At 42.2% G+C, this 12916-nt stretch overlaps 1 protein-coding gene across 3 annotated transcripts in view; it reads right to left on the reverse strand.

Annotated features, from left to right (window-relative positions):
• Positions 1-12916, reverse strand: part of GLRA2 (glycine receptor alpha 2) — a 200944-nt gene that overhangs the window by 103866 nt on the left and 84162 nt on the right. For all 3 annotated transcript variants that reach the window (XM_084844159.1, XM_084844158.1, XM_084844157.1), the window contains exon 7: positions 9954-10168. In XM_084844159.1, the coding sequence (XP_084700285.1) occupies positions 9954-10168 (215 nt within the window). The remainder of the gene's footprint in view (positions 1-9953; positions 10169-12916) is intronic.

Below are 12916 nucleotides of genomic sequence, written 5' to 3' on the forward strand. Positions count from 1 at the left end.
TGGGAGTTACTTCTGAGTTGACACTAATTGGTTTGTGCAGGGCCGGGAAACACACAGGAAACATTCCTTGACCGGGGTCACAGTGAAAGGCACACCCTTGGGCAGAGCTAGCATACCTGAGGTAAATGCGGGGGTTGGGCACACAGAAACTATACTGCGGAGATCCTGACTTAAGGAAAAGAATCGGACTTTAAGCAGTCTCAGGAAATCTGGTTTTTCCGTGATAAGCTCTGGGGTGGCTGCTGGAAAACGCAGCCAGCTTGGAGAAAATTGCTCATGGAGACACCCCACTGGTCTTTAGTCTAAGTTAACGTCTTCTCAGGCTGCCGCCTAACTAAGCAAGCCACCAATGCAATAATCACAAAAAAGAAAGATGATGGTTGAACGTTGAAGTGGTTGGCAGGGATGCGGAAAACACACCAGATGATGAGGGATGTGTGGACCTCTCTCAATCTTGTTCAAGTTCACGTTTTTCCACTGCTTGGCTCATTCTATCATGGTTCTGTGTGAGCTTTTTTTTTATTCTCACACAGAACTTCATATGTAATCTTGTGTGCATTTTTCAAAATGTGCACATTTCTGCATGCATTTTTCAAATGCACACATTAACTTAGGGTGCAGTCCTATGGGCCTTGCCCTGGGTACTCGTAAGCCTCCAAACTCAGAGGCTTACCAGTATCCAATGCAGAATGGGAGGGTCTGCACTGGATACGCTGTCTAGAGCACATCAGATTGCTTTCTAAAGCTATTTTGTGCATTTTTGACATGGACATATTTTTTCCTCATGCATTTTTCAAATGTGCGCATGTTGAACACATTTTGTGTTTTGTGAAATGCGCTGAAAACTCAGAAATGTGCAGACTTCTGATGGCAAATTCCATTCAGATCTGCCCTCAAGTCTGGAGGTGCGAGTTGGGTAATCTTGGGCAGTATCCAATATTGCTGCTGTGCTCCTACTGTTCCTGTTGTGCGAGCAGGACCCACTGCTTGGTCAACAGGAACTAGCCCTCCCAACAGTAATCCCAGAAGCAAGCAGAGATCCTCATTTCTGGAATGGGTCAGGTCAGTGGAGCACCCTTCTTCAAGCTCCACTGGCCTGCTCCATTCTGGAAGTGAGCGTTTCACTCATTTCCAATTACTGCAAAATCCTCTAGCTTCCCGTTGCACTAGTGGTGGGTCCCACTGGATATTGCCCCTCATATTAAAATGCAAACCCCAACTAATTTCTCACCTATCCCTCAAGAACCTAGTCATTGGCTTATTTGAAACAGAAAAGCAAAGATTCTGAGCAAGTCCACAAAAAGGTTTATACTGTGTCTAGCACAATACATTTAATTTTAGTGTGAATGTAATGGAATAGACAGAGCTATTTCTGTATGCTGTGTTGTGCAGAATGTGTCCTAAAGTACCAGTAAACCTGTTTTTATTTTGGAATCCTACTGTAAAATAAGACAATTTTAGTCTGCATAGATTCCATTGTCTTATTCAAAAGCCCCTTAATCCAAAACACTTCAGGTAATAATGGCTGCCAAAGAACACTTTGCAAATCACACACACAGCAAGACAAGGTTTTGCTTTGTACTATGCAGGAATAGGTAGAGAAAATTGCCTTGTTGGAGTGCCTATCCCTCAAAGTGAACAATGGTATTGATATGACTAAAATCCCTAAATGGTCCCACTTATCAAAATGATAAGAATGAAGAGACGTCAGTAATAATGAAAGAGGACACAATACCACTGCTAAAGAATGTCACGAACGTAGACGCTTCATGAATGGCTGTAGTCATTGGTAGTCTGCTCACAGTAGCCCCCATAAGTGAGTGTCATTACACTACATAATTTGAACTTTCAAAAAGGAGATTGAAAAATCCATAAGTATTTATAACGGTACAATTATATCTTCTTTTCATCTTTTGTGAAATCCAAATATTTCAGGAGCCTTAAAGCCCTGATGAAATGGAAAAAGAACAACACGAAGGAAAGTTTTCTTTGTCATTGTGTCACACTGTGCAATAAGAATAGTTGCCCATGCCTCGATATACAATATAGATTTAATTGTTCAGACAGCTGTGTAGATAGTTGCTCAACAAATTCACACCTGTTGATAGTTCCAATATGCATTTCCCCCATGCATTTGTGAATGTGACCCCAAGACCAGCCCCACCTATTTAATGACAGCAATGAAATAGATGTTACAAGCGAGGGAGTCAGCCAGGGGAAAATATGTCTTGCTCAGGGTGCTACAGGGTGGTCATGTGTCCCAGTTTTTTGTTTTTGTTTTTTTAAAAAAACAGCAACAGACAACAGTCCTTTATTTGAAGGGGTTTTCTGTCCCATTCCACTTTATACAGAACCATAAGAACTGTTACCTGTGTCACCGGTTAACACTTGGAAAGCAGACTAAACAGGCAGGCACATAGATCATTTGGTCACAGTGTTCCACACTATGGTGAGATGTGCTACTTTTTAAAATTTAAATTGCAATTATTTCTAAATTTGCATCTATACATATAAATTAGCATATACAGATTTTATGCAAATGTGTGTCCTCTTTTGTCCTTTTTGGGGGATACATTTCCTCTTTTTTGGCAATTCATAAGAGGCCACCCTAATGTGCCAGCAGTTCCAAGTCACTCCGTTAACATCAATGCAGGCGCATCCCTGAGGAGGTGAAGGAATTTATTGTGGATAGGTCATGGTTTCCATCAGCAAGGTCAATGATTAGGACTGATGGGAATTGTAGTTTGGCAGCATCTGGAGGTCTACAGGTTCTCAATCCCTGCTTTTTCAAGTACAACTTAGGTTTTAATTTGTTGCTGATAGTTCTTTGATTTTTCTAATTGATGCCTATTTTAAAAATTGTGATTATTTTAAAGCCTCTTCTTGCATTTGTGGGATTATTTATTAGTACTTACTGATAGTTTTAATTTTGTTTTGTTTTATCTTCTCTTTGTAAGCCACTTTGGATGCCTTCTGTAGAAAAGAAGGGTAAAAGTAAAAGAGCGAATTGAAACAGAACTTTGCAGGTGCTCACGAATCCTCACAAAATGTAAGACACCGTTTTCACTTAAGAAGCCCCTTGGCTTTAACATTGCTTCATGTGGTTGTCCGTTTTGAAGAACACTGGTCATTATGCGAACTTACTATAAATGTAACATGGCCATATAAAGTACAAAGCAATCTATCGTTGGAAAACAAAGAGCTCAAGATACTGAATACAGTGATGGTTTTATGGTTCAAAATGTAATTCACTTCCTTGATTTGCGTTCCAATCTTTAGCAAGCAGAACAAAATGAAAAAACAAACAAACCCCACTTTGATAACACCAATTCTTTGCTTAAAATAGAGCTGGGCAGCCTTCACGCTTCAGGGATCTACCTTGTTTTTTTACCAAAATGCCAAGAAGTTCCACCAACCAGAACCAGGCACAAAACAGTGTGGGGGAGAGAGGGACAAGATAGATATGAAATACTGTTTAAGAGACCAAGGTCCTCTGCAGAGCCATGTGAGCCACAGACTGAGATGGCCTGCATATACAAATCTACATCTATAGATGAGGGATTCTAACACAGAATGGGCAGTATCCTATTCAGCACTAGCGCTAACATAAATTACATTGTGCTAGTATAACCTACCTCTAGGACAATGGCAATAGCATTTGCTGGTGTGACAGGTATTCCTGTCACTATTGTGGTTGTGCTAGAGGTAGCTTATGCAAGTGCAACATAATTTACACCGTCGTCGCTAGTGCTGAATAGGATAATTCCCATTTGATGCTAAAAGATGCATTTCAAAATGCATTTTGGTATCCTTTGAAGAAAAAATAAATCAAGAACTGCATCACAAAATTCAGAGAGGTGCAAAATCCAAAGTTCACCTCTGAATTCACAAATACTTAATTCCTCAAATATCCTTAAGGCCAATCCTATACATGTCTACTGCATTGGTTACTTGGGGTTCATACCTATGCATGTTTAGACCGAAAAAAAGTCTTACAACTCCCAGCATTCCCCAGTCAGCATAGCTGCTGTGGAATGCTGGGAGTTGTAGGACGTTTTTCTGTCTAACCGTGGATAGGATTGCACCCTTAGTTAATGAAAATTAAGCTGATTTGACAGAGCCTTCACACCATATTTAATCAATCATTCTTACAATACTTTTATTAGAAAGAGCATATCTCCAGCCTCTGCTAATCTACCAAATATTTCTGTTTATGAGGCAATTAGCAAGTGATTATACTATTAGCTACTTGTTTCAATCATAGCACATAGAAGACAAGCATTAATAAATTATTTCAGATTACTATTTGGCATTTTTTATTTGAAACATACTTGTTTATTTGGACAACCAATGGTAGAACTGGGTTTGGACAATTAGAGATGGTGACAGAGTAGGTCAACTGAAGCAATCACAGTTGAAAAGGCTTTCTGTTAAACAAATCGATCCTTCTTAAGAATTGACTTGAAGGCAGCCAGATACACTGAGAGGAAAAGGCTGTTGCAGGCCCAGGAAAAAATAAAGAAATAGCAGAAGGCATAGAAATGTGAGTGGGAGGAGCAGGTACACTATTTTTTAAAAAAGTGATTATACAGTTGCTCTTTAACATCTGGCTTTCTTTACAAGAAATTATGTGGGCTTTAACTCCCCCCCCCCAATACCGACTGTTTGTCAACACTATCACAAATGACCTGGACACAGAAACAGAGAATTGGTTGCATGTATTACAGAAAATATTTTGTGGCATTTAGTAAATTAATATTTTCTCAGTTGAAGTAAGTACCAGTGCCTATAATTATACAGCACACCTGTTGCTATAAATGCCAGCCAGCATTTCCATGGAAACCAGCCACAAAATCTTAGCAATTCTTGTTTAATTATAGAACACACACACATATGTACAAGTATACGTAAACACATATAGAATCTCCACATCTCTATATATGTATATAAAATCTAAAAATTAAGCCTCCTGTTCTATAAAGGAAAGCATTTATTTACAAGGCATTACAAGAGAGATATGGAACCAGTATGCAAGGAGTTTTAGCATGAGTATGCATTTGCTTGGTGCAAAATATAAATTATTTTTAGGCATAGACATATATTTATATCGTAAGTAGGGAAAGAAAATTCCACCCAAGAGAGACATTCCCTTTTTCTGATCATCCAATGTGTGGTGGGAGGAGTGGCAGAGATGATCTTCTCCTCCCCACCCTCCCGTCCTGCAGATTTCACTTGATGGGCTTTTTAGCTCATCCAGTGAAGGAGCTTCAGAGGGGGAGGGAAGGATGCTGGAAGAGGCTCAGGATAACTTGTATCCTGGCCTCTCCAGTCTCCTCCCCTTCCCACTCGCCGGAATGCCCCCTTTCTTCCTCCTCCGAAGTAGTTTTTATGACTACGGAGGGTAGGCAGCATGGTTCTTTCTGCGCTGCTGAGAGGAGATGGGGGAGGAGTGTCGGATCTTCTGACTCCCCCTTCTGATACCAGAGTGCTGTCTCTGTCCTCAGAAGGGGGAATCCAAACAATCCTGTGGTCCCTGAGATGCTCAGCCAGGGACCATAGGATTGCTCTCTAAGGGAAGGTGTCTGGTTTTAGGTCCAGTCTTAAACCATCATTATGTTCAATTCCCTGGCTCCAGGAGAAGGGGTTGCTGCTGAGCTGAATGGAGCATAACCTGAGTATGGCTCATTGACTCTGGGAGATGATTACATGTCTGATCTATGCTGGCATCAAGTTAGAACTAACTAAGGATCGGTGAAAATTCACTGGGTTGATTTTTTGATGAGAACTTACCAACATTTGCAAAATTCTTCATAAATGGGATGGAAAAAATGAATGTGGAAGAAACCTCAATTGACAGACATGTCCATCCAAGCCAAGAGCTTTGAGTGCTTAGTCCTTAAAGATCCAAGTTTGAATACCTCCATATATTCAGCCATGTTTATGGTGCTGAATTAGGGGATGAAAAGAGGAGGGGAGGCACGTGTGCAAGAAAAAACAATGGAGAAAAGAAATTGGAGAAATCCCAGGTGCCTGTGGAGAAAGGTTTATTGTAGCTCTTTTATATTGGCCCGACGCATTTCGGAAATATTGATTACCTTCTTCAGGGGTGACAATAAAAATATATACATACATGTTCTGGAGTAACATGAAATAACCAAGATTATGTATGTATATATTTTTATTGTTGTCCCTGAAGAAGGAAATCCATATTTCCAAAACACGTTGGGCCAATATAAACGAACTACAATAAAACTTTTTCTATAGGCATCTGGAATTTCTCCTATTTCTTTTCTCCATAGTTTTTGCTGAATTAGGGGTGTCACCTGTGTTTTCTCACATGGTAGGTGGGTACAACATGGTCCTGTCCATGCTGCTAATAGCTCTACCTATTGAATTTGGCTGGTGCACATGGAAAAGAATTTCATTTCAGCTTGTTTTTGATAGGGATTTAGTACAATTCACACATTTCTTCAGATATGGGATGAAAACAACTTGAGACTTTAAAAATCTGAATGTGGGAGATAGTGAAATCAACCATTTTTTATCCCTAGAACTAACCTCAAATTAGTTCTAACCCCAAAGCAGGTTAACCCTAGCAAGCAGTTGCATCCTTCTTTGTGCATTCCTCTTCAACTGCCCCCTGGCATCACACCACATGAACATGACATTACTCTAGAATTGAGCCCAGCATCTTCCACTCCTTCTCAGAAGATAGGATATATGCACAAGCAAAGAAACTGTCCATTATGAATTGCGGGTTGAGCATCGTGTTTAACCAAAGGAAAACTCTGATTGAATCCTTGGTCCACCTGAAACAGGGCCTCACAGACACATTCAGACTGAGGTTCACTTTAGTTCTCTGCCAATACTAAACTGGGGAGGGACCGCAACTGAGTGAGAAAGCACATATTTTGCATGTGGAAGGTTTTGCATGCATCTCCAGTTAAAAACGATCAGGTAGCCCGCTATAGGAAAGACCCACTGCTATTCAGAGTAGATAATACTAGTTTAGAAGAGTGGATAGTCTGACCTGGAAGGCAGCTTCCTGTATTCTAAATGGCTTTCTTTAAATAAAATGTACCAAACACTTGTGATGAAAATATTTATCTAGAAGCCTTTAGTCAAGGGTGTAGTGGAGGCAGGGCTCACAAGGACACAGCCCCAGCACTTTTTCATTAGCAGGGACTCTGATGTCATCTGCCACCCCCCTCAGAATTCCCTGTTCCCTCTGAGCTTAGCTGTGGCTGTGGGGGGAATGAATTTTCCAAGCAACAATATATTGTTCCATGTTGGAATGCAAAGTATTTGGGATGACTTGGTCTGGAATGGGCAATTAAGACCTATTTGCTTTACCAAAGACTCCTTGTGGAGATGAAAACTCCTAGAAGTGGTTTGTTGATATGGATGCTAAGGGAGTGTGCAAGTGGGCTGTTTAAATGAGAAGGGATCTGTCCATGAGGGCTGAGTTGAGAGGGTGAAACTTCCATAGAGTATCATATTTTGAAAACCTAAAATGTTTGTGTTTGAGTGAGTGAGTGGGTGGGTGAAAAAGATTTTAACACCCCTTCATTTTTTCTCAGACGTCCAATTGAAGCACCACTGCCTTACTCTCAGCTGCACTGTTTTTGGATCCCAGTTGAAGGCTGTATATCTTACAAGGCTGTACAATCTTAGAAGGGGTGTGGCTGCGAGGGGGTGTGGCTGCGACTGTCATGAAGGGACCCTGCACTTCTGAATTTGCCACCACACTACTGCCTTTAATTCTCCATGAAAGATTTTCTTTCCTGCACAGTTTGTATGAAAAACCATGGCTTTTTGCAAAGCAACTACATAAGTTGAACCAACAGTGACAAATCACCAGATTCTTCGTTTTTGTTTTATTTTACCACCAGAAGAACAGCATCAACAACGTCTGTGCAATTTTCAAAGTTTCACCGAAATATTGAATTTAAGCAGATTAAGATATAATTAAAAGTGAGTCACTGCGGATCATGGTTTTGAAAGATTACCAAGCCCTGTGCAGTTGTTCAGAGTGTGTCTGTGTCAGAGGGGGCTGGTGGCTCTGATTTCAGTGGGACTGTGATTCCATTCTAGGTTGGGGTAGGGTTCAGCACATTAGATAGTTCCTTTAGACTTCTGGCTCATTCTGACTGAATCCGAAATAGAATCACAGCCCCACCGAAATCAGAGCCACCAGCCTTTACTGGCCTGTGTCGCTGTGTGTGAACCTCCATGTGTTCAACTGAAGGTCTGAAAAGAGCCTGTAAGTATATAGGTTGCATGATATGCATAGGCTTTCTCTGTGCCAGTGGGAACCCTGACCATATTCAATTTCATGGTTGGGACGATGAGGGAGAAGCAACAAATCTTCCTCACTCAAAGGAGCAATTCTTCACAGTATAAGCACCCTGATCCGAAATCCATTCATATCAAAAGTAAATCACATGATTTCAATTAAGCTTCCTCCCAAGCATGGAAGGATACTTTGGCATTTCTCAAGAAGTATAATCAGACTAATACATAGGGCGTTTCTACATGAGGCTTTTATTGTGCGCTTATGATTAGTCACTCTTTTTTTTTTGTGGGTCCTTTACATGATGTCATCAACCTCCAGGGCCCCTCCCATGCTTTCTGGCCATTATAGCGGTGTTATTCTCAACAGGAAAATGCAATAAGAGATTTTCTGGAATCCTGCTCTATCACAGCTATACCACATCACCATCTAGTGGCTGTATAATGAAATATATAGAATTTGCCCAGAAAGAAACCCCGGAAAAAACTATGTGTAAAGGAGGAGATCTTGATCCTGCAAGGAATCCAGAAGCAGAAGCCCCAGTAGGGGTGTGGGATTTTAGCCCTGTGTGGAGAAGGCCATAGGCTCCTAAGGCAGATTTCAGGAGATGTGAATCAGAGGACAAGAGGACAAGTTTCCAATCAGATAGCTAGTGTTTTTCACCCTAGAGGATGCAACAGTTAAATCCTTCTATTGGCCCAACATGCACAGGTGATCCAGGGCCAGCCCAAGACATTCTGCAGCCTGAGACAACGGAAAATGTGGTGCCCTAGAGACCTGGTTGACTGACCAAAATGCAGAAGTAGGACACAGTCAACAGTGCTAGATTCTTGCAGTCCAACTAGGCATACATATGCAGCTTTTCTGTTTATGAGCTCCATAACCACTGGCTTCACAGTGAAGGACTCAAAGAGGCAGAATATCTCCCACCATCTATGCAACACCATTACAACGCACCATCCAATGAATATCTTTAGCCATACACAAAACACCAAACACATACTGCCAACCGTTCAGTCACATAAACACATCCTGATGTTTGATTGGGTATTGCAGTCCTTCTCCTTCTCTGTGTGCCATTACATATTGTAAATGCATGCACACAGGCACCCTACAAACCAAAGAGACCAAATTCAACGGGCTTTCTGGCTACCAGACAAAGTACAGGCAGTGGCATTCTTCTAGCAGCCATGCAAGCGCTATTTATTTATTATTCCTTTTATTTCTATCCTAGCTGAACAATTTGCACGACAAGTACAAGCAGCACCAAGGCTAATGAAGTTGTTATGAACTGGGCAGCAGCTTGCTGGACAGCTTGTGGGACAGCTTACACAAGCAGAATCAAGGTACTGGATTTGACCCTTGTGCAAAGATGAAAACAGGGTAGTATCCAATGTTAGTCCTACTTAGAGTGAATCCATTGAAATTAATGGAACTAAAGTTACCCATGGTTAATTTCAGCCCCATTCACTTAAATGGGTCTACTCTGAGTAGGACTAACATTGGATATACTACCCAGGGGCTCCATAAGCAGCAGGTGCTTTGTGCTAGCAGAACAACACCTTGGACACAACCCCATAGGTCTTACCGAGGCAGAGCTCTTGGACAATTAAACCAAGTGCAATTAAGTGAGTGAGTGAGTTAAATGGGAAATCCTTACTTTTGGAAGAGATGCTCTGGATCCTGAACTCTGAGTGGTCATTGTCAAGACAGTGGTGATGCCCAAGGCGACTCTGGCTGGAGCGGCATCCATGTTGATCCAGAAAGAAACCCAGGACAAAATGACGATCAGCAGGCTAGGAATGTACATCTGGATTAAATAATATCCCATCTGACGCTCCAAATGAAACTTTACTTCAATGCATGTAAATTTTCCTAGAACATGAAATTGCTTTTATAAATCATTTTTGTACATTTTAATCTTAATTTATTATGAGCATAAATTAACTACCTTAGGCACATGGATTTTGAAATGTCTGATATTATTCATTCATTCTGGGTTCATTCTTTCACCATGAACTTGAAAATGCTGCACAAATTCCTATCTAGGCTGTCGTCCTACATTGGTGGAGCTGATAGTCACTTGAGACTTTATATACCGCTTGACACAAGATTGACTATAACATAATTTTTCCATTTGTCTGGATGGATAGAGTTTAATATTGGAAGAAATAATGAGGGCTTTAAAATGTAGCTTTATTTGTTCTTGTTGCCTTTTATAATGATAAACACATTTGTATTCCTGAAGATTCAGACTTCAAATACTTGAAATCTTGAAGAGGGTGATCAGGGCATTGGGTGTGATGTTTTCAGTATATAAAAAAGATCCTTTTAAAAACTAGCTTTGTTTTTACTTGGGCAGTGGGAGCTAGTGATGTTGCCAAAGTGTGTACCTGATATGGTTTGTCTATATTACAAATTGAGTGGCATTTCTCCCAAACGTTATTCTCTCACTCAAAATTTAAACCAGATGTCTCATTTCGTCTTTGAGTCCTTGAGAGCTACACTGGTAGCTTCCCAGGTACCAGAGTATCTGGGAACCTGGATGGATAAGGTAGTTTGGTGCCCCTGAGTCCTTAGTGGGGATGACAGGTGCCATGAAAACTACATTATACGCTCATGTTCAGAACAATCCCAGGTGCAGAAAGCCCCGGAACATGTATTATCCAGGTGCCCAATGTCTAAACTAGGGACATGGGTTCCCTGGAAAGCTACATTTCCCAGAGTCCCTGATATCTAGAACACTGCTGTTGCAACGCTTAAGGCACCAGGGTGAAAGCCAAAGAGGAAAAGAAGTCTATTAGGGAGCTTTCAACGAGACCTCCCCATTGCCATTACCTTTGCCAATGGCAACAATGGAGGTTTGTTTGTTTTCCTTTAATTGCTATGTGAGGGGGGGGAGTTTGGGGGCAAGCAGCTGGGAGCAAAGGATAAAGCCTTTCCTCCCCATGTGTGGTGGTCCCAATCCAGATCACTCCCCCATGCCTACTTTGAAGAAAAATACCACCACAGGCCAAGGCCTGCTCAACTACACCTATGAAGTCCTATGGTGCTTCCACACAGGGGCCCTAGCACCAACCCTTAAAAGGCGTTGTGCAGCTATTCCATCTTTTTCTTCCTTAATGGATTTTCCATGATAAGGAAAATAATAGAAGTGGGAAAACATGGGAGGTTTACAAGTAGAAGATGATGACATCTGGACCCCCGTGTAAAACTCTATGAATGAGGCAAGGTGGTGGAGGGATAAAAGCTTCCTCTGGAAGCACCCAAGGTCTCATAGCTGGCTCATCAGTCTGAATAGCTTGTCAATATGAGCAGCAGCAGACTTCTGGAGCCTTGCCTCACCCCACCCCACCCCACCCCACCCCACCCCACCCCACCCCACCCCACCGCACTGTCTTAACTTGACTCTCAGTCTGGCCTTGACTAGAGGTGTGATGGCCAAGAAAAAACACACAGAAAAAATAGGGGAGTGGAAAATTTGAAAACGCACACACAACCTTTTCCCCCCAGGGATATTTGGAAAATTTGGGGAGTGTTTTTCTGAATGTTTCCAATTTTCTTGTTTTTTTCCTCAAGCCTTCACATTGCTATTATGGCCTGTTCCTCAACCTTGCCTGTCAGGACCACACCTTCATCTCAACATCCAGCAACTGGAAGCAGACACCAGCTAAAGCCTGACACAACCATTCCTTTACTATAAGTATTTTCCCCCACTTTGAGTACCCTATTCTGCTCTAGGGATGTCACGGGCACCTCAGTGGGTCCATGAGTCAGTCGGCCCCTCCCCTGCCCATGACTCCCAGACTGCGCCCACCAAGACGCTGTCCTGGCTCATGCCCCGCTCGTGTCCTCCAGGACTCACCGTGATCCCATCCAGTGAGTGCCCGCCATTTTCCCGCCTTTGCTGTGTGCGCAAAAAGGAAGTAAAAAATGTGCATATTTAAATATGCGCAGTTTGAGGCCAGGAAAGCTCAATGTGCACAATATTAAGCTTTCCTGGCCCCCAAATGCACATATTTAGGAGCACCTCCAGCAACACCAGACAGGCCGCTTAACAAGAACAGCCTCGGATGGCCTTCTCTCTGTCCCATCAGCCAGGACAGCTAGACTGGTGGGGACGAGGGAGAGGGCCTTTTCTGTGGTGGCCCCCACTCTGTGGAACTCCCTCCCTAGGGAACTCCGCCATGCCCCCTCTTTTATGAGCTTCCGCCGTGCATTAAAAACGTGGTTGTTCAGGCAGGTATTTGGGGTGGGTTAGGGTATTTTAGAAAACGTTTTTATTGTAGAATTTTATTGTTTTAAACTGTTTCATTATACGCTGCACATTGCCCAGAGTGGCTGGGTGACCAGCCAGATGGGCGATTAATAAATTTAATAATAATAAATAAATAAATAAAATTTAAATATGCACATTTTTTGTACTTCCTTTTTGCGCACACAACAAAGGTGGGAAAATGGGGGGCACTCACCGGATGGGATCACGGTGAGTCCGGGCAACTCGCCAAGCTCATTGGCAGACCGAGCGCAGGTCTGTGGGGGGGGGCGCTTCTGCGGGCACCTGGAGAACCCGAGCTGGGATGGGTTCTCACATCCCTACTCTGCTCAAAGAAACTGTGATCC

The sequence above is a fragment of the Heloderma suspectum genome, chromosome 3 (genome assembly GCF_057233095.1).
Source record: "Heloderma suspectum isolate Gila_16-S chromosome 3, 16-S_ref, whole genome shotgun sequence".
Lineage (NCBI taxonomy): Eukaryota > Metazoa > Chordata > Lepidosauria > Squamata > Helodermatidae > Heloderma > Heloderma suspectum.